General features: G+C 41.6%; 1 protein-coding gene across 1 annotated transcript in view; it reads right to left on the bottom strand.

Moving 5' to 3' along the window:
- Positions 1–22,226, bottom strand: part of pcxb (pyruvate carboxylase b) — a 283,978-nt gene that overhangs the window by 243,109 nt on the left and 18,643 nt on the right. Inside the window, exons 3-9 of the mRNA XM_069159292.1 lie at positions 21,322–21,415; positions 20,629–20,719; positions 18,111–18,276; positions 17,326–17,471; positions 12,083–12,200; positions 11,128–11,195; positions 9,015–9,098 (exon numbers count right to left, since the gene is read on the bottom strand). Of these exons, the coding sequence (XP_069015393.1) occupies positions 9,015–9,098; positions 11,128–11,195; positions 12,083–12,200; positions 17,326–17,471; positions 18,111–18,276; positions 20,629–20,719; positions 21,322–21,415 (767 nt within the window). The remainder of the gene's footprint in view (positions 1–9,014; positions 9,099–11,127; positions 11,196–12,082; positions 12,201–17,325; positions 17,472–18,110; positions 18,277–20,628; positions 20,720–21,321; positions 21,416–22,226) is intronic.

Here is a 22,226-nt window from a genome sequence, read left to right as displayed (position 1 = left end):
GTGGATTGACAGACACGTGTGTGTGTGTGTGTGTGTGTGTGTACACACAAACAGAGCTTTACAGAAGGACACGGAGGGAGAGGCCTGACAAAACAAAACATACAAGACGACACGGCAGAAGGCCCCAGCGGGCGCTCCTCGTCCACACCGCGGCCATTTCTGACTCTTAGCCCGAACATCTCACTGTAAACTCTATATTGTAGTGACATCCTGCATTCGTTCGGCTAAACCTATATTTATACAGAAAACAGTGTTATAGCATGTAATCTTCACATTTACAGCATTTCACCATTATATTGTTATATCATTTCGCAAAGCAAGGCACATATGGCACTTTATCCACGCTAGAAGTGTGAACTGTCTTTTACTGTGCCTATTGTCCTGTTAGATATTTTTGTACAGTCTTTCACTGTTTGCTTTGTACACTTGTTGTTATGTTGTTATGCCCAAAATGCAAAATTCTATCATTTGCCCAAAAAAGATGTCTCAATAAAGGGTACAATAAAGTATATTGATTGCATCGCAGGTAAGTGTATGTAGGTCTGTGTAATCTTAGTTGATGTATTATCATGTAGTTTTGAAGCACCATGTTCCTGAAGGAACTGTGTCTCATTGTGTACTAGCTGCAGTAGCTGAGTGTGGTTGACATGAAAATAAGGCCCCTCATTCAGATGGTAGCAAAGACAAATTCACTCAGAAGAAGCATTTCATGTCACAGACACAAACGTTCCTCTCGAAAACTCAGACACACGAGGTGCTATTATTTAAGGATGACAGGCTGCAGACACTTTCATACCAAACATTCAAGACACACAGAGGAGGAGGAGGAGGAGGTAGAACTGGGAATCCTTCTGTCTCTTAAATGAATGTGCATCCTACAAACAAACAACTCCATGTATTTTTAGAGCTTCAGTGTTGTTGGAAAGCACATATGTACGATATACAAAGTTGTAGATATGCATTAAAAAAATTGTCACAGAAGTCAGTGATGCTTTAAGTTACCACTATCTACAGTGCATCCAGACAGTATTCACAGCGCTTCACTTTTTCCACATTTTGTGATGTTAGTTATTCCAAAATGGATTAAATTCATTTTTTTTCGTCAAAATCGCAATCAGGAAACAATTGCAAATATAGTACAATGTCCTGCTGTTGCAAATACCCATTAAAGCAACAAATGTGCATTAATTTGTGACTGAAATTTCACATTATACTTCACACTACACATATTTGTGACCCAATTTTGAATGATTCTCATCCCCAGCGGGTTTGGGGATGAAAGCTGCACGTTAGAGTAGGGAAGATGAAAAGAACTGAATCTTTTTGTGGGATTTTCTTTCAGAAGAAAAATATAGAACAACATGAGAGTTACTCGAAAGTATTTTTCAAAAACAAAATCTCTAATTCAAACCGTTTAAGTTTGATTGCATAGTACATATATACGGGACTCTGTTTCACAGAAAAATATGCACTTGTGTTCTGGTGCTGAGTTGTGAACATATTTGTGACTCTGAGTAGTAGTTCTCTCCGGTTATAAAGGAAAAACAAGTAGGCAAACAAACAAATTACTGAACACACTTATTTCCCCCCCCCCCCTTTTCTCCAATACTATCCACAAATGATGCTCCTCTTCAAATCTTTGTCACCTGATCTCCTTCTCTAACTCGCACTTAAAACACAGCAGAAAATTCTACTCTTCCACTCAAATAAAGTTAATATTGTTTGCTCATTTCTGCCAAGAAAAAAAAAAAAATCATCTCCCATCTTTCCACTAAGAGAAAAAAGCACAGTAACAAAACTGAGTGGGTGAGGCTGCATCATGCACAGAGTAAAATGCAACAAAGTCGTAATCGTCGACACTGCGCATCCACACAAGTGCCAGACTTGAATTCCTAATTACAGCTGCACAAAATATCTGACCATAACCATGTCTCCTCCCCGTCTTAAACCGATAAATACACCATGAAACAAAAACGGCAGACGGCAAGGTCTCGCTGGCATTAAAGTCACTGACAAATGTACACCTACTTGTGTTTTCCCTCATACACACCGTGACAAATGTTTAGCTAATTAGACGGATACTTTTGTCGCCCGCAGACATCCAAGTTGAGCTTGGCGTGCATACTAAAATGAGATCATTTAGCTTCCAATCATTCCAGGAACTGTTAACTGCTTCTCATTTTGATGTTACATGTCCTCTGCGAGACACATTTTGTCCTTCACACCTACGGTCTCATTCACTAAGATCTCAAATAAAGGCTACTAAATTGTGTGTGTATTACACTCAGATGTCCTGAGGGCAAGCGTACAGTTTCGAAAGAGTCGAGATAATCTGCAACTTTTTGATTCCAAGGGGAGACTTTTAAGAGAGAATATTACAAACAATTGATTGTAAAAATAAGAAACCATGCTCTCAAACTGAAAGAGCATGCTCTTGACTTATGGCAGTGATACAGCCCCATACGAGTGCTCGTGAACCTTATGAAGCTACCTGTGAGTTCCACGGGACACGACATTCAGGACCTGTGACAGCACACCTGAATAACAGGACTGGGTGGGATATCCAAGCAGCGATACATTGGAATGACCCAGAGACATGAAAATATCACAAGATATTTTTTAGTTGTTGGTGTTTCGTGGCTCCTCCTTGTTGTTGGCTGTCAATCATTCAATTCATTCAATATCTCAGAAATGCCATCGCTGGACAGACGAGATGTCTAAATAACCTTTGCCTCTGACACTAAAAATTTTTCCACGGGTATAAAACCACATTCTCTGCGTCTCCGTCTCACCACAATAAGAGCAACCGTCTCTCCAGATTTGCGCACCTGATCAATACGTGCCTTTCAGTCCTACTAAAATACACAACAATCACTTCTCCTATTTTCTACTTTCAGGTTTAGTAAATGTCATTGTAGGTACTAAATGTATCTATTTGCATTTCCCCTCCCAGTATGGACAATGTGTGTTAAATTGCACATTTGAAAGACGTAATCCTCACTGCACGTCGTCAGTAGATCAGCTTGGACATGGTTTTGAGGGTGGTGTGAAGTTTGCATGTGATTTTACAGATGCAGACTTTTAGTAAATCAGCCCCTTACAGCGTTAATGCACTGGTGTGCCTGGGAGCAAGTTCACACTGACGAATCAAGTGAACCACATTTATTCTACCAGCTTGAAATGCTTTATCATCACTGATCACACACTTGCATTTTCTCATTTGCTTGTACTCCTTCACAGCGGCTACCCCTGCCAAGCCCCTAATATGATAGAGAGGCCTGAAAACAGAGCCGAGCCCGGCTGCCAAACTGCAACATGAAGATAGCTCAAAGATTCACTGGAAAAAAGCCAAAAGTGAGCAAGAAACTGTGCAGCACAATACAGAAAAAAAGTATGTAACATGACAAAAGGCAGGTTCAGTTGTATTAATATATCTGGACACAAACAGAGAAACACATCTTCACAGTAAAGGTCACCACAAGAACCAGCCAAGTTAAAAAACCTTAGGAACTGTTGCCATTATTAAGCAACATTATGGCAAAGCCCACCAAAATCTTCTCTCAAACATCCCCGCAGTTAAAATTGGAGTGAAATTTATTTCCTATACAGAACTTGAAACATTACGAACCTGTCAACAATTCGATGGCACAGTGAGATACTGGAAAAGTTCAACGATATTGAACCATTTCTTTCCTTGCTCCATAATTCTACAGAGGTGACGGAGCTCTTTTGTAGTTTCACTTGTTATTCAGTAACAGTTACACTAAATCAGTTTGAAGCAGTCCATGTTTGCACCATGGTAGAAAGTGATAAAGGGATTGGAGCAAAGGGAAAAGGAGAAAATATACTAACTTTCTAAAAGGGCAATGTTCCAAATAAAAAAAAGTAATATGAAAAGAAACCAGACAAGCTTCCCCCTTGCAGAAAGAAGCCGCAGCGCCAGCCGAAGGCTTTATGGCAATGAATGACTCTGGACCGTTTTCACACTTCAGTTTTACAAGGGGCAAACACTCCTCTGAAAGAACGAAGGAGAGGACATCCAGTATTGAGCCCTTCCTGCTCAGTCATCCAGCAAAACCAAATGGGAACTAATCTGTTGTCAAACAACAGTAAACATCTCACACATGATTTATGCACAGCCGATCAGCAACAAGTACACCACTTTGTCTTCGCTTGTTATTGACATAAATGTCTTGTGGCAGTCAGTGCAACTTTGTAAGTATGAGAGCACAAAAAGATGTGTCAAGTGTAATGTGCAGTGTCTGAGCCTTGTTATTTCATGTCTACCCCCTTATATATATCACAGGATTGTGGAGCATAGGTGTAGAAAACGACATCCCATTTGTTTCCACATGTTGGATACTTACAAACAACACAACAACCTGTTGATGGTTGAGAAAGGAGGAAGACGCGTGCATATTCAACCTCACTTCCGGTCATCAAAAGCAGCTCTGTTGACTGTATTCAAACTTTATCAACCCACTGAAGATTGAAAATTACCCAAGACAGCAGCTGCAGATCAACACGGATATTAAAGAGGCCAAAATTAGCACATGGAGCAGATCAATGAGTGAGCAAGCAAGGACGCAGCCAATCAGGAGACCAATCATTTAAATATCACACTGCTATCATGACATGCATCATTCATCAAACCAATCAGGACGGACTGAGATTTTGCGCGTGTTGGTTAAATGAAATGTCAGCCACCGTCCTCCCACTGAAAGACAACAAAGCATCAACATGGCAGCCAGACAATCACAGATGAAAAGATTTTTTTTTTTTTCCAAACGAGTCAACAAAATCATCCGTTTCAGCAGCAGATAACAAATAACAGCACAGTGGGCCTTTTGACAACATCTCTTATGTGAGGTCTGGCTTCCTTTCCACTCTGAGCTCAAATCCTTTTTTTTTTTTTTCCCTCTGAGAGAGCAACTTCCTGTAGCCGTCACTGTTGCCAGGCAACTTTGTTCTCTAGTACACTCTATCAGGAAATGTTGTGGCCTGCAGTGAGTTCAGACAGCGTTGCTTCTCTGAGAGACTCAGATGGAGGCTGCTGATAATGCGATACGTACAGATGGCGAGATGAAGGGGGACAAAGCAGACAGCGCCATTAAGACCACATAAGAGCCGAGAAACAGCAGGTGTGTGAAGGAGTAGGAGAACCCCCTCCTGATTTCTTCTATTTTTGTGTGTCACGTTCTAATATCTGTCAGAAAAGCAAGCTAAATTTAACAACAAAGGCACCAGAGAAAACACAGTGAAGGTTTGAAATAGTCATTCTGTTTACTGAAGAAAAAAAACCAATGTGAAAGAGTAACTTCTGTTACAAAACAGTTACATTTGACTTCAACTCAGACTCATGATCCGATGTTCTTCTTCAGGATTTTCTGGTAGCGAGAAGAATTGAATGTTTCCCTCAATTATGACAAGTTGCCCTGAAGCCACAAAGCATCCTCACAAAATGAATCCACCTCTGCCATGTTTGACCACACGTATCACCTTCTTTTTGTGGATCTCTGTGTTTGGTCTACGTCAGATGTAACATCTCACAAACAGGTTGGGTCATCAGGGTGGGTTGTGGCAAAATTCAGCAGTTTCTTAATCTCCTTTTAAATTAACAGTGTTTGTTAGTCTCACTGCTGTCCCAGGGATGTCTTTCAGATAAGGATTGATGAACACTCAAATTTATTAAGGAAGATCTGAGAACGGTCTGCAGTTCCTTGGGTGTTTTATTTAGATCTTTTGAGACTTCCTGGATGATTTGTCACTGTAGTCTTGGATCAATCTGGAAGGTCAGACACTTTAGGGAAACTTTACTATTGTAAGTCTTCTCTGTCTGTAGATAATGTCGCTCAACGTGGGTCTGTGTCACAAAGTTTGTAATCCTTTTTCCAACTCTTTTATCATCAGGGAAAGCACAGGTGTATTCATGATGGCTCAGTTCCATTAAGTGTCCCATTAAGCCATGACAGTGAACCAACATCCACAAAAGCAGGACCTCCCCTAAGTGGGATGCAGCCATCATTAATACGCTGTGCTTACACTTCACTGACCAGACAGAATGTCTGCCGTGAGAAAGCGCTATGTACTCTGCCATTAGATGTCAGTGAGCTGCTGATTACAATGATACAGACTGAAATAACACTGCAAATTGAACTCATTAAGGTGTCTGAGTGCTACCTTTCAGGGCAGGACTGAAAGACTTTGAATGTCTCATCAAGAATAGCAAAGGAGACAAAAGTGAAAGGGAGAAAAAGCACATGCAATGTGTAAAGTGTGTGGGGAAAAAAACATGGCTATGTGCAACACATGTGCTGCTCAGGTGTACCATTGTCTGAGATTTTCTGTTCTAGAAGGACCATATAAAAATGAATAATAAGTGTTGCTTTGCATCATCTCTTGCTTTTATACTCATAAATGCACAGGTTGTAACAAACACACACGTACGTACGTACAAACACACACACACACACACACCAAAACACATTAATCATCCCAAAATAAGTAGCAAAGTTCATCCTCTGCGCTGCTTAGGGAGCATGTTTCAATACCTGCGGTGAGAGCTGGGCTCAGCTCTGAAGTGGAAGCCTTCACTGTGGGGACTGACTCAGTAAAATGCAGGCACACATAGCAGGGAAATGGAGGGAGATGGATGGAGGGAGGGGGATGGAGGGAGGGAGAGAAGGGTCTGGAACTAGAAAAATGAAAGATGAAGCCGGGAGAAAGTGAGACCCCTGGTGATACTGTGCAAATGCTGCAGGTTTGATCCCTCAGCTGTGTGAGACTTCATGTACATGTTTGTACTACCATATTTTCCATTTACTATACTTGTGAGGGCTTATCCAGTGACTGCTTTTACTGTCAGGGTAGAGCGAAAACCACAACATTTACACATTCCTGTAATTTAAAGAGGATACTCTCTCACTCTTTTGTTCGAATGTGGAAATACCATCCGGTAGAAAAACATTACCATGAAATGATTCTTAAAGTACAGATTTTATACTTAAAGTAGGAACATTTCCAGCTGTACTTTCATCAAATGTGAAATTGGTTTTCATCTCCTCATCCAGCTCATGTCATGAGAGCAAATAAGAAAATTACTGCAAATCAAGCTGTTCTTTTAATGTTGATAAAAACTAGAGAGATCACTATTTATATTTTCACTGTCAGTACTATTATCACTCATATGGCTACCATCCTTTTATGACTGTTTACATGTATATTTATGATAATCTTTCTTTTCCTCACTTGATGTGCCAGTGATAGCTTCCGCTCTCTGCCATATTTTTCTGAGCATGGAACATGCTGCCGTCCTGTGCCAGACTCAAATCATCTGTTGCTAATCATCACTCGTCAGCAGTAAGTATGTTTGCATTCATACTTGTAATCAGTACTTTAATATGTAAAAACAGGGATTTTTCTTTCGTCTCTATGTTGCACAGCCTTGACAAGTAGAAATGGACTTTTTTTTTTTTAACTGATATATGCAATTATGCCAAACTGGTGCCTACTGTATGTGAACTAAACACTGAAATCTGACTGCAAGTAGCGTTTGACACTGAAATCATTTACTTAAACTCAAGGTGTATAGACCAAAGAGAGTTCTTCTCCTGCATGCAATCTCAACAGTAAGTGATCTCACACAGACAGCCTGGTAATGGACCTCAAATGTGTCCTTGTGCTCGAGTCAGTAGATGTCCCTCTCAAGAACAGTAAATGGATATGTGCCTGAGCATTCATGGTGTACTGTTGTCGGTACCCGTCATCAGCATGCCTTCATTTAAAGAGCAGCATCACTCTTGTTTCCAATGATAATATGCGCAGTGAAGTCATGGACTCGAGCTCGCCTCTGCTGCTCTTAAGCACACACAAAGAGATGCGGTTTGTGACTCTGAGCAGACGAGCTGCGTGATATGATCATTGCAGAAAAGAAAGCAAGGTCACATCACGAGTCTCACATCAACTTTCTATCTCTCTCCCTGTCTTACATAACCATCACTATCACCAAGGTCATTTCTATAGCAAATCACCATCCTTGTTTCACTCCTCCCTCCCCTCTCCTATTCATTCCTCAACTGGGCCATTACCTGAAAAGGCCATTTCTTGAAATCTCCTCTGAGAGATGAGGCTTGACTTCTAAGTGATGCTGTCACAGTTGAGCCAACTTGTCGGCAACGCTGAAGCCAGAAAAATTATTTTAAAAGGCTAAATACAAGGTGAACTCTCCCTTTGTCGGGAATGTTTTTTTCCTTTTTTGCCAGAGCAGAATGCACAATTGGTAACAATAATCATAAAATTGTCATCAACAAACGCACTCAAAAACTGTTCAAACACTCATTTCCAGAATTGCAGTCACTGTCTGCACTGTTGACATCTATTCCCAGCCACTTCACAAATTACATTTTCATTTCCACAGTTTGGCAAAGCAATAATGCTCCCCTCATTTGAATTGCAGGTAGATAGCACATTAAAATTCCTGGGGAGAATCTAGTTGTTTTGCAGACCAATTATAGATGGAAGAATGAAGAGCACTGGGAATTTGCTCAGACTTACGAAAATACAACCCAGGGCTCGAGAGTCGTCGCCAGCAAAGCCGTTTCAGTTTGCCATTTCTGGTCCAGTCTGCCAACTTTTCTTAACAAGTGGTTCAAACTCCAAAACGGCAAATTCAACATGCTGACACCCGCTACGACAACGTTGAGGAAATACTGCTTCCTCCTGAATAAGCTGCTTTAACAGTAGGCTACAGCCACATGAATATTTTAAATTATTTTAATACAAACCTATTAATTTTGTCCGCTCAGTGATTAAAAAATGATTAAGTAGGGTTTTCTGTCATAATTCCTTCTTTCCATTTATTCGGCCACATTTCCCCTCATGTAATGATACGGTCTGGTTAACCTGAGTTTTGGGGTCAAGACAAACTAAAGAAAACTAGGAGAACGGGAGAGCAGAGGTCACAAGAGGTTTGTGGCTGGTTGTTAGTGGCTTTCACACCAAACACAGAACAGTACCTGTCTGGCGAGGGTGACAGCATCGGCGTGAAGTCGGTCTCTGAGATGGGGGTCCAGCTGGAAGGCGGGCGCGATCTCCACAACCTTCAGCACAACAACAGATTTCAGTCATACTGACAATGTCAGGGTAGCAACAGTTGCACAATTTAACTTCATGATCGACACATTACATACAAGGCTGAGTTGCTGATTGGTTGTAATAATTCATCAAGACACTTGTGGTGCAATCTAAAAACACTAAATTGCAGCACTCGGTTCCGTTTCATTTAACCCGACATTAAGCCTGAAAATGTGCCTCTCCAAACTCACTTGGATATTAGTGCTGCTTTTGACACACTAGATATTCAACTGATTTTATTAATGTACCCCTGATGTTTCATTTAAAACTCAAACAGTGTTTAAAGATAGAATAGTTATTAATTCTGGAAAGTCATGCTATGCTACCTTGAATCTATTTCATCTCACTGATGATAGATTATTTAAGGGATCTTTAGAAACAAAGTTAGGAGAATGGCCACTGTATTCTCCAACATACAACTTGATCATTGTAGAACATGATCTATTAGGTTGACCTCTTCTGAAAGCCATTTGGTGCTAGGCGGGTAATGTGCAGAAGATTTATTTTCATGGTGAAACTGGTGTTGAGTGAGTGTGGACCCAACAATAAAGCTGTGAGCAGTAAAACCAAAACAATGAGCTAAAAGATGCTAAAACGCTACATCGGGCTGCAGGGGACCACAAAGTTAGCAGCTACAGTTATTGTGTACTACAAGTGGCTCTCTTCCCATAATGCAGCCATTTGATTCATTGTTTATATAAAAGGGTGCTCCTTGAATTTTATTACTCCGCAAATTTCGCAACTGAAACCGACAGTACCACTTCACCTATTAACGTTTACTCAATGCTATACTTTGTTTGATACTTCAACTTTAGTAAAATAAATAATTTCTAGTTACAATCAGCCTTCTATTTAATCTGGCTGTGGCTGCTGGGTGGGTGGGGTTCAATGTGTTTGAAGCTGATCTGCTTCGTTCCACTATGTCCAACAAGTCACCCAATCCAAGAAAAATACCAGAAATCAGCTCAAAACAACATGACCCGTGTCCGATTGAACTCAGTTAAAAAAAATTTAATCAAATCTTATCCCCTTCTAGTATGAATAGCAATTCCACGACATAGAGAAAACTAAAAATATCCCATCAGTGCTCCACCACCCCAAATCTATTTCAATGAGCGGCTATTCTTGTTTCGGAGATTCAAAGAGATCTTAGATTAAGGGCGAAGGCAGATTAAGTCTCGCAGAATCAAAGACCTGCAGCTCTGGCATGAACAGAGCCACTAATATGATTATCATCTATAATTTGATTAAAGGGAGAGGAAGAAAAGTGATGAAAACACATGATTAAAACTGCTCTGAGGTGACAATATGTAATGAAATATTACACGATAATCAGCTTCCTCTGATGAAAACATTGTTACATTGAGTGACGATAAGATGACAATTTCTATTCTCTCTTTCATGTCATAACACAATTTGGTTATTTTGACAAGCAGGTGCTGCTGTAGGACCTCATTTCGTTTCAGTAACAGCACCAGGAATCTGGGAGAAAATGCTCTGCCTAATGACTGAGAATCAATTCAAACACTCAGAGAAACTGATATGTTTGATCCAAGTTGATTTAGAGGAGGATTATGTAGTTACTGCAGTTGCTGCTAAGACTCTCATTCACACGCCATTAGCTGTGGCCAATTTGTATTGGAATAATGTCGTTTTACCTCGTGCAGCTCCGAGCACTCTGATGCTCAGGGCCACCTGCGCTTAATAACCATTCTTATAATCAGAACCGTAATCACCTTATTTATTATTGTATTGCTATTAATTGGCCCGTTTGCCTAAATTGATGAGAAATAAAACACTTGGGTCATCTGAATATTCAGCACACAGCAGTGCTTGCAGGTGTGATTCCTGCGAATGACCATTGTTTCATGTCTGCCCAACATTACCATCCACTTCATGCTAATCTGGGTAAAGCACAAGAAATGCCATTAAGATAATCTTAAATACATTCAAACATTACATTGGCCTGGATGACTTTGAAAATGAGGACTTCACCTTTTGGTGTCTCCGCTGAATGGAGCAGTCTCTCTCGTAGAGGTGGATGACATTACCATATTTATCGCCTGAGGAAAGACAAAGAGAAGTAGGTGAGGAAATGACAGCGGGAGAAACAAAGAGAATTAGATGATGAGCAGGAGGATGAAGAGGACTGGCTGAATAGTGAAGTTGTATTCAAGTACAGGAGAATAGACAGAGACTTTCTTTGTCCCCGGGGGTCAGTGTCCAGTAATAGATGATTTAGAGCAACCGAACACAGCCGGTGTCAAAATTCTGAGTAACCTTTTTCACACCTGGCATTAATATCTGTCCCGGGTGATCGGATCGCAAGTGGTCAGCTAAAAGTACAGGTGTGAACACTGTGCTGGGTTCCAAATGACATACTTCCTGTAGTACCCTAACAAATAGTGCTCTGCCATGTTATAGGACTCTTACTTGTATAGAGCAGGAATTTTGACAGAGTAGTGTTGTTTCAATCCGTACAATGCTGTTCTGCACTCACAGCAAATGACCTCATCACGTGAACACATCACCCGCCAAAATATCTGCAGTTTAAATTATTTTACAATGCAATGGCATATTGTAACTTTCCAGCTCACCTCCAACACTTCTATCAGTGTATGGGGTGCTTGCTCAGCTATGTCTAGTGAAGAAGGAATCCAGTATATGCTCAAAGTGCAGACCCACTTTCTGGAAGTGTCGGAGTTGGATATCAGTGTTTGCAGAGTTACATTCACTATAATAAGAAATGATAGCTGGAGAATCCTCAGCTGGCCAATAAATCTCTTTCACTCTCATTGTTCATCTGTCTCTCTTCCTCCCACAGAGCTGCTACCGAGTTCAAGGATCTCTGTGCAGTTTGCTTTCTTAATGAAACCCGGTCAATTCACAAACATAAAACAGAGAAATAGTTGGCAAGGCAAACGCAAAGGAAGTGGTAGAGTGCACTTACCAAGGATCTGCACTTCAATGTGTCTTGGCTTTTCAATAAATTTCTCAACAAACAGGGCTCCGTTCCCAAACGCCGTCAGCGCTTCAGAGTAGGCCCGCTGGTAATTCTCTTCCAGTTCCTGACAAACACACAAGGAAAATCCATACATGTTAGAGTTGCTGCAACCATTCAAGAGGCAAGAGAGCCACAGCAAAGAATCTGAAGGCTTTCAAAGAGTTTTGCTGCTGTACATACTTCTTCTCCAAGTCTTGTAATCTATGAATTATGCATGTTTTATTTAGTAAACTCTTATTTTCTGTTATTTATTTCTTCTTCCCTTCCCTGTCATTCACATGTGACATTTTCTTCTTGTTTTCTACATTTCTTTTGACACAAATGTCTACATGCCCGGAGGGAGCAAGATGCTGCACAAGATCTCTGGGAGATCATGACCCTGCATGTTGAAGGTCAGGACTCAATCTGTGTTTGTCAGTCTGTGACATGTTGCCAAGCCCATCCATTCTTCTCTCCTGGAAAAAGACTGAGTCACGACCATGGCCCCTTCTCCTGAGCCTCAGGAAAGAAAACTGGAGCCCATTCTCAGCTGTCATCTTAAAGCCTTGAGAAATTATGCTCTCTGCGGAAAACCTAGCAGGTTTTTGGGGCGACTGCAGACCACATCAGCATGTCCAAAAAGGGCTCACGCTTTTGTGAAAGCGGCAGCTCAGAAATCAGTGCAAGCAGGCACCTATGAATTTGACAGAAATCCACCAACTGTGTGAAAATCTCTAACATTGTCTGTTCTACATCTGGTCAAATTACATGAATCACACCAATAAGGAGCCAATCGTAAGATTTATCATGATCAGGGTTCACCAATTGGCATGTGTTTCACACACGGGGGAAATCACCCTTCAATTACACAAGGATCACATGATTATGTTCCACAAATCCAGTAATTTTAAGACAGGAAGAACCCTCGAACAGAGCTCTGCTTTGATAGTTCAGTTCTTACCTACAGCATCACAACCTATATTATCATTGTACATTGTAAGAAAAAAAAGGACTTCTGTTGCTGCGTTATCTTCCACATACCAGAACTAAAGAAATAACTGGATCTCAAACATCTCATCGAGGACGTGATTTGTTATTTGTTAACTGGGGGTTTGGCCCAATGGGAGCACTTGTCAATACAAGGCACAGATAGGCCATTGACATTTCAGAGCCATAGAATTCTACCTGTATAAACCTCTGCCAGATAAAGGATCAATGAGTCAGGCAGACTAGACAAACATATTCAACTAAACTGCCACTCTGACCTAAACTTCAAAAGGAACATAAAGACAAAAGGAAAATCAGCTTACTACTAACCTAAAAACACTGCAAGAATTTAAGAATTTCTGCCAAAACAAGACAGAGAAAAACTTGTTGACTGGACTATTGTAATGGTGCCTTAGTTAAGAAAAAAAAGAAAGAAAGAAAAAGAATCAACCACAGCCGCCAGAATTCAGCTGCCAGAGTCTCTCCTATTATCAAGAAAGCAGAGCACATTACACAACTCCTTAAATCGCTGCAATGGCTTCCTGTGAGTCAAAGGATAGGTTTTAAAATCCTATTACTCATCTATAAAGCATTAAATGGTATTGGGCCTAAAAACATCTTTGATTCACTTGTACATTCAGAAGCAACCAGACCTCTCAGGTCACGTGGGACAGGTTTACTCAGTGCTCCCAGAATCAAAACCAAGCAAGTGAGGCAGCTTTTAGCTTCTATGCTCCCATCCTCGGGACTTGACTTTTAATTGTAATTTAAATTTGTCATTCTCTACAGCCTTTTAGATTGTGTCGAATGCTAATGTGTAAATAGACTTGCCTTGTTTCTCTCTGCCAGCAGGGGCTAGAGAGGTAGGTTAACAAGGGGGACGCACTTTGATCAGTTTGCTGATGAGGGAAATGGGGAAATGCCACCTGCTAGTCTTAGCTTGTAAAAAACATAATTGTAACCAATATCCTACAACAGAAAAAGATGAAAACTACCGTGACAAATAAGGTTCAAAATAAAAAGTCACTGACATTTATACTGATGTAGAACTTGCACTGAATTATACATGTTAAGAAAGGGAATTCAAAGTCACAGACCTTGGAAAGTTGTCAAATCATTTTTGCACCTGTAGTTCTGTAAATGACAGAAGACTTTTGAAAGACTAAAAGTTCGGAGGATTCCATTTGTACTCCCCCCACATCACTTCAGTCTGTCTGTCAGCTCTGGCCACTGGAGCTTTGATGCGTGCTGTTCTCCTTTTTTCCTTTCTACACTTTCTGAAAGCACATCACGTCAAATTTTGAGGGAAAGAAAAAGCCCTACAATCTGGTTACGCATCTCGTTCTACAATATGTTGAGAGTTCGCCTCACTCTGTTAATTCAGCATACAAATGACCAACAAGCTGGCCTTAATGGAATTATAAATCAACCTCCGCGTTGTTGCTTGGGGCCCCAATAGTACGGAGAAATCTCTTTACAATTTACCTCACATCTTATCTGCTGAAGCTGCTGCGGCCCCAGTGACTCAACTGAATAACTAGAAATGTCAACAGCTAATTAATTAGACTGGGGTACAACTCAGAAAAGGTCAAACTTTCCAATGGATTGCGGACCTGTGAGGCTCAATGACTACAGTACAACACAACACTGCCATTTCATGTGTAGATCAGTGAGTAAGGCTTGAAACTGCTGTGGTCATTTGGTCACCAAGTAATTTCAAATGTGATGTGTTTCTCTGGGTTCAGTGAACGTGATGTGCAGTGGGGCTGCCCTGACAATAAAATGACAACAAGAGAAAGAAAGTAGAGCTGGTAATCAATTAGTCAACTAATAGAAAATCCATCTGCAACTACTTTTTAAGCAAAACATTCTGTGGTTCCAGGGAAGCAATAACTTCTGAGTAAGTGACGTTGCTTCGATCAACATCAGCGTCTTCGCTGAACATCGCTTTGACCACAAGTGCACGTGCATCAGCAATTTCACCATGAACCTGATACTTAAGCAGAGAGGCTACATCAAATTTTGTGTCCGATTTTTGGGCAACAGAAAGAAGGTGCAGGGGGCAAAATCCGGCGTGAAATTTGTGCGGTAAGCATGCGTGTTGTCATATAGGAAACCCAATGTGCCATTGTGGCACAGTTCAGGAAGTTTGCACTGAAGGTTTTCCCTCGCACACCTCCGAAATGTCACACTTGAACTCCGTGTTGACAGTCTGACCCTGAGGGACAAATTCACAGTGCACAAACCCGTGAATGTTAAAGAAAACCCAGCTGGTTGCTCCGGACATGCGGCTCCTTCTTTGGCCTTGGAGAGTAACGTTCTGCCCCTCTTCAAATGCCACTCAAACCACATCACCCAGCTCATTGCTTTATTGCTGTAGACTTTCAGGCATTTCAAGTGTTTTCAGAGCTTTAAACGCATTTTGATGTGCTCTCTGCTTAAATCCATGGTGAAATCATAAATGCGCACGTGCCAGTGGTCACAAAAATACATGCTACACAGGTGCTGATGTTGATCAAGCAATGCAAACTTGGAATACTTAGTCACAAAGGTTATTGCTTCCCCCTGCAACTTACTACTGCTGCGCTTCATTCGTGAACAACAGGAACAGTCTCTGAACATTTTGATCCACCCTCAATTATTTCAATAAATACAGTTTGACATGGTCTAATTTGTGAGGCAAAAGTAAGGAGGAGGGGCTGTGGTCCCTCTTAGGGTAAGCAACCACACACTCCCCTCCAGTGCCCCGATGCTGCAGCAAGCAAAGCTGCCGCCAGGCCCACGCTGAAATAAACAGGGGTGACACCTTGCCACTTCCTGGTGTGACAGTTTTCCCTTTGAGACACATCATTTGAATTGAATCATCCACTAAAGGACTTCTCAGAGGATCCCGTTAGTTTTATTTCACCATTAATAATTTCCATCATTTTGTAATGAAAAAAGAAAAGAAAAAAAAACAATTACCCTGCCGTTGAACCATGGAAACTTCAACTGTATTAGTGGCCCTGCCTGGCCCAGCTTCCAATAACAATCAATTGAGGTAAATAGTGTTTTCCTTCAGGAGGTTAAAATACAACTATTCCGAATTTTCTACAAGCATTTCCCAAAACAGCCCTTACACTGTTGAGCGGCCATGTTGAAAAGCGTAATGAACATAACTTGGCTGTGCGTTTAACTGTCTGTAACTAACACACAACATCACTGAATACAGATGAAACAAACAACAGAAGCATAATATATGCAGACTATTACCACACTTATTCAATTATGAATGACCAATTATATTGCTGAATATGTAAAAGCTAATAGACAGTCTGTTTATACTTTTCTGGACTTTATACTGTGACTGTCGAAGTGTGAAGATGAAGTACAATAATATGAGAAAAGTGATCTTGTTTGAGGTTACTCAGTCATAAAAATGTCACCAGTCTTTTTTAGCCAAGACAAAAGCCCACATACACACACAGTAAAGCTAACAAGATAAAGATAAAGATCTGGAAAATGAAATCTTAAAATGAAAAAGTGCCATGTTGACCAGACAACAAAAAATGAATTGTTTACTACACTCCAGAGGCATTGCTGTCTGGGTGAGGGCGGCCTTTAAATGGCTGAGGAAGATGTTGACAGTCACTGCATGACCAATATCAAAGTATTAATGATATTCCTTTAAAAAAAAAAAAAGAATTTCCCATCTAAAGCTTCCCACCTCTTTTAATATATACATACAGACCAATAGATTTTTTTTTCATGTGGGTATTTTACAATTTAAAAGGTGGCACATGATGGAAACATGACGTACATGTATGGTGCACAAAAGATGATTTTATGATCACCTTCACATTGAGATGACTTTTGGAAAAGAACACCGTGGACAGTTACAATATGGAAAGACGTTTTCTAATTACGCTCAACTGATGGAAAAAAAAAAAAATGTGTGTCAGATAAACACCAAAATCATTCAGGCTTCACTAAGTGACAGAGGCAATTTCAGAACACGCAGCCTAAAACACACAGAGTGACTGGCAGCCGGAGAGATAAATGACCAGGTTGTAATTTACAAGCAATTTCACCTTGATTCAACACAAACTGAAAATTAATGAATATGAAAACCAAAATTTGTCATGAGGCCTGCCAGTCAACGGGGTGGGTTTGTTTTCTCTTTGCCGGACAAGACGTTCGTCGTCAGAGCAAGCGGTTAAATTACACCTGGTAGAAGCGCTCACCTCGTACTCTTTGACCACCCTCATGCCGCGACCGCCTCCTCCGTAGGCTGCTTTGAAGATGATTGGGAAGCCGTATGTTTGGGCGAACACCTTCGCCTCGTGCATGCTGGCGATGGGGGAATCTGTTCCTGGGACCACCGGTACACCTACACAGTGGGAGTTAGTGAGAAATATGTGACTTTAATGTACTTGTACTTATGAAAGGGAGAGTGCATGATATACTCATAAATGAGACCATCAAAAGGTTGGCAGCCAGTACTACAGACAACAAGGAACTCTCACAAAATCGGATTTAGTTTAAAAACATTGTCAATCACATTGTTTCGTGTGAAGAGGTTTCTCTTCATCTTGAACAAAGAGAGCATCATTTTTCACAGATTCTTGCAGTGGCAGATGGAACAAGTAAATCATGAAAAAAAAATAATAATAATAATAATTGGGGAAAATGTTCATTCAGTAAAGACAAAAAGAAAGCTCAAATGCCCTGCTAGCAAATGCTAACAAAGCAATGCCAGGGTGAGAGGCGGAGGGAAGAGAGGGAATGAGTCATCGTCGCGGCAACAAGTACCAGGGCAAACGTTGTCTAAACTTTAATTACAGTAACTAATAACACCACAAGTGTCTGATACATATTAGCAATCTTTTGGCATTTTATCACAGTAAATAATAAACTACAAGTATTTAATGGTTATAAAAGTAATAACTAAACATACTTTAGTACTGTAACCGATATTTAAATCAGGATTCTTCCCTCTGAAACGACTTTTCTACGGTCTCTTCAGTACCTGCACTGATGGCCAGGGAGCGAGCCTCCACCTTATCTCCCATCTTGCGGACCGTTTCTGGGGATGGTCCAATAAACCTCACCCCGGCATCCAAACAGGCCTGGGCGAAGTCGGACCGCTCAGAGAGGAAGCCGTAGCCGGGGTGGATGGCATCCACTTTGTTGTCCTAGGAAGTGAGAGAAAGATGGACGGAGAAAGAAAGAAAATAAAAAAAAAAAAAAAGGGTCTGCTTATCAACTTACCTAAACCCATTTTTACAAGTTTGGGCTAAAATACTTTCAAGTGGAGCCCATGGAAAGTTAATTTAGTCCAGCTAAGCAACAAGAGCTCTGTTAAACAGGGAGCCACTGCGGGGCCCCAGTTAATACTTGGCTGATTGTTAGTGAGAAAATCCAAGAGTGATGACACACACTAACCGGCCTGCTTTAGCACACACTGTCCTGTGGCCACTGCAGACGATTTATGCGTCACTTACAGCGAAGGGATTGTGAGCTAATGACGTATTTTATTCTCATTCTATCTTAGCTACAATCGCCCTAATCATCATCTGCTAGATGGACATCAGTAGGAGACTCGGTGAACAGACCAGCACACTTAATTTGAGGGTCAGGGGGAAGGTACCCCCCCCCCCCCCCCCACACACACACACACAGGGTAACAGACAGATACAGTAGCTGCCGAGTCTGACAGATAGAGCCATCTCTGGATCAGTATTTGCCATCTGCTCTCGGATACAAGGCAGACTATAATTATGGGCTGTCCCGTTGTTAAGGGAGCTGTTACTGGCAGACCAGAGGAGGTATTGAGCCACCCACCCACCCACCCACACACACACACACACACACACACACACACACACACACACGAGCAGGTACGATCAAATGCACAGAGACACAGACAGTAGATGAAGGTTCACACACAGACTAACACAACACCCCAGGGTGCACACACTTTCATAGAAGCGAGATCATACACTCGCACACGCATCCAACATAGCTATAAAAACACAGAAAGTACTGGGACAGAAACGGATGGTTATTTTGTTCACACAGTAAAGAGAGACACAGTGGGAACAAGAGGTAAATATACTCTGAATTTAAAATAGTGAGAAGAGGAGAGAAAACACACACACAAACACACAAACACTTCTCCCTAGCATGGGGTGGCTGGGCTCCCAGATAGGCAGACGGATTTTGAGAAATGAGTTGGATGGCAAAGGCTCCCTGACTTGGCTGGCTGACCACGTGCCCAAGTGGAGAATTATAAATCGTGGGAGATTGATCAGAAAAAATGATAGTGATCAACTGGCAGTGCATCCTGGAGGGAGGACAGAAAGGAAAGGAGGTAACAAGGAGCAGATTTGTTCCACACAGTGATAAGTGGCAGAGGGAAGAGAAGGAAGATGGAGGATGAGGAAGGAAGGGAGGACAGAGGCGGGAAACAGAAAGATGACCAGGAGGTGTTTGAGGGAAGTAAGGCTTCTTTTTTCAAAATCCACATTTAGGGTGAGCAGAGAGGACTAAAAGGGATTTGTCTGTCCTGTACTAATGACAGCAAAGGACAAAACGAGACCAACTTCAGGAAGGAAGCAGGACTTTTATAAAAGTTTAATAGTCAGATGAACCGCCTGAGAATATTTTTTTCAGCTACTGAAAACTCTTACACAAAAGATCAGGAAAACACCAGTGCACATCATTTTTTTTCTTTCTCTACCGGTTAAATAAATGAGATGCAACAGTATTCCATGAACTTCACAAGTGTTGCTAGAGATATGTTTTTCCTCTGAACACAGCCAGACAAGCCTCGCCTTTAATTACCAGGCACAGCCATGTTACTCAAAGCAAAGTAGCAAAATGTTGAACTTTTCCTTTAAATGATGAATTAATTGTCCTTACAACTCAACTACTCCACACAAAAAGTAGCCGGGTGCTTATTTCAGAGCACCACTTTTGTAACAGTATATTCAAGATTCTGCCAATAAGACAACACAGCAATTTTCATGACATGTTATGTTGTCTGGAGAGGAGCCAGGGCTCTAGATTTTTATTACTGAAACGCAGCGTTGACATTTCAATGTGCATGAAGTCTGCGAATACCTGAAATAGTTTTTTTCATTTCTGTTAGATGAGATTCAAAGGTGCACCACAGGAATGCAGTATTAAACTTGTATAAAGTTCAGGCACCAGCAAGACCGATTTAAAAAATAATATATATTTTTCCGTCCCCTAATATCAGTAGACTTTCAAAGGTGCTGCACGTCAAGAAGATTCCTCATCTCTGTCCACAACCCTGAGTTTGTGATGTTTGGTTTCTAATAAAGAAAACTGCAGTCTTAAAAGCTCAAGCAGAGGAAGTCCTAATGGTTCATCCAAGGCCAACTTAAAGCTCCTTTCATAAGCAGAGTACTACAGTACTGACCGTGACGAGTTAAGTTGGAACCAGTTTCCTGTTAAAGTGTTATTCTTTAGTAGCAAGTTTACTTTTTTTATACGGAGAATTTAGTGGTGAATGTGCTTACCTTGGCGACTTTGATGATGTCTGGAATGTGCAGGTACGCCGCTACAGGTGGCAGACCTTTCCCTATCAGGTAAGCCTCATCTGCCTTCTGCCTGCGAAGACAAGAGTAAAAGATTTCCTTTAGCAAGATGGACGAAAGCCAGAAAATTCAGACAAAACAATCAGATGTGCACACACTATTACTGCTTTACTTGCATTTACAAGCTTAGCATTGACTAGAGAGGAGTACTCAAGTCACATGATAATTATCTAAATCACTATTGCAACCAGCCGTTTTCAGTCTCATGTTATACTGCAAATGAAGAGGGGAAGATTGAAATAAGGGGAAGGTGGCGTAGAGGCAAAAGAATAAAGGAGGAGAGGCATCTTAAAAAACAAAAACATTAAAGAGTTAAAGTGGAATAAAAAAAAAAAGCTCAATGTTTGGCAGATAAGCAGTGTGATTGCCTGAATGTTTGTAATGTCGATACAACTATACTTATGTCTACATCTAATACAAAGTGTGAAACAAAGAAGGGACCCAAAGAGTCAGAGAGAAGAAAATTGCTCCCAGGCTTCCTTTAATTACTCAAATCAGCTGTTAGTATTCGATATCTAACAGTTGAGTTGTGTAGCAAAGAGGTCCACCCGCTGTGCTTCTTTTATTTCACCCACTGTGGTCCTTGTTTTAATGTGATGCGGCAGAGATTATCACCTGTGCATCTGACCGGTGTCCTGTTCGGAATAAACGGCCACGGTTCGAATCCCCAGCTCGGTGCAGGCTCTGAACACTCGGATAGCGATCTCACCTGGAAGACAAGAGGAGGAAACATACACTGCTCAAAAAAATAAAGGGAACACTTAAACAACACAATGTAACTCCAAGTCAATCGCACTTCTGGGAAATCAACCTGTCCAGTTAGGAAGCAACACTGATTGTGAATCAATTTCACCTGCTGTTGTGCAAATGGGAACAGACAACAGGTGGAAATGAGAGGAAATTAGCAAGACAACCCCTAGAAAGGAATGTTTCTGCTCAAACTGTCAGAAACAGACTCCATTAGGGTGGTACAAGGGCCCGACGTCCACAAGTGGGGTCCGTGCTTACAGCCCAACACCGTGCAGGGCGACTGGCATTTGCCAAAGAACACCAAGATTGGCAGCTTCTCCGTCGGCGCCCTGTGCTCTTCACGGATGAGAGCAGGTTCACACTGAGCACATGTGACAGACGTGACAGAGTCTGGAGACGCCGTGGAGAACGTTCTGCTGCCTGCAACATCCTCCAGCGTGACCGGTTTGGCGGTGGGTCAGCGACGGTCTGGGGAGGCATTTCTTTGGAGGGCCGCACAGCCCTCCATGTGCTAGCCAGAGGTGCCCTGACTGCCATTAGGTACCGGGATGAGATCCTCAGACCCATTGGAAGACCACATGCTGGTGCAGTGGGCCCTGGGTTCCTTCTGATGCATGACGATGCTCGGCCTCATGTGGCTGGAGTGTGTCAGCAGTTCCTGCATGATGAAGGCATCGATGCTATGGACCAGCCTGCCCGTTCCCCAGACCTGAATCCAATCCAGCACATCTGGGACATCGTGTCTCGTTCCGTCCACCAAACGCCACGTC

The sequence above is a fragment of the Embiotoca jacksoni genome, unplaced genomic scaffold (assembly GCF_022577435.1).
Source record: "Embiotoca jacksoni isolate LCO1_2020_lvr unplaced genomic scaffold, fEmbJac1.0.p SCAF_24, whole genome shotgun sequence".
Classification (NCBI taxonomy): domain Eukaryota; kingdom Metazoa; phylum Chordata; class Actinopteri; family Embiotocidae; genus Embiotoca; species Embiotoca jacksoni.
The sequence above is the reverse complement of the archived record's forward strand: the minus strand, read 5'-3'. Positions and strand labels throughout refer to the sequence as shown.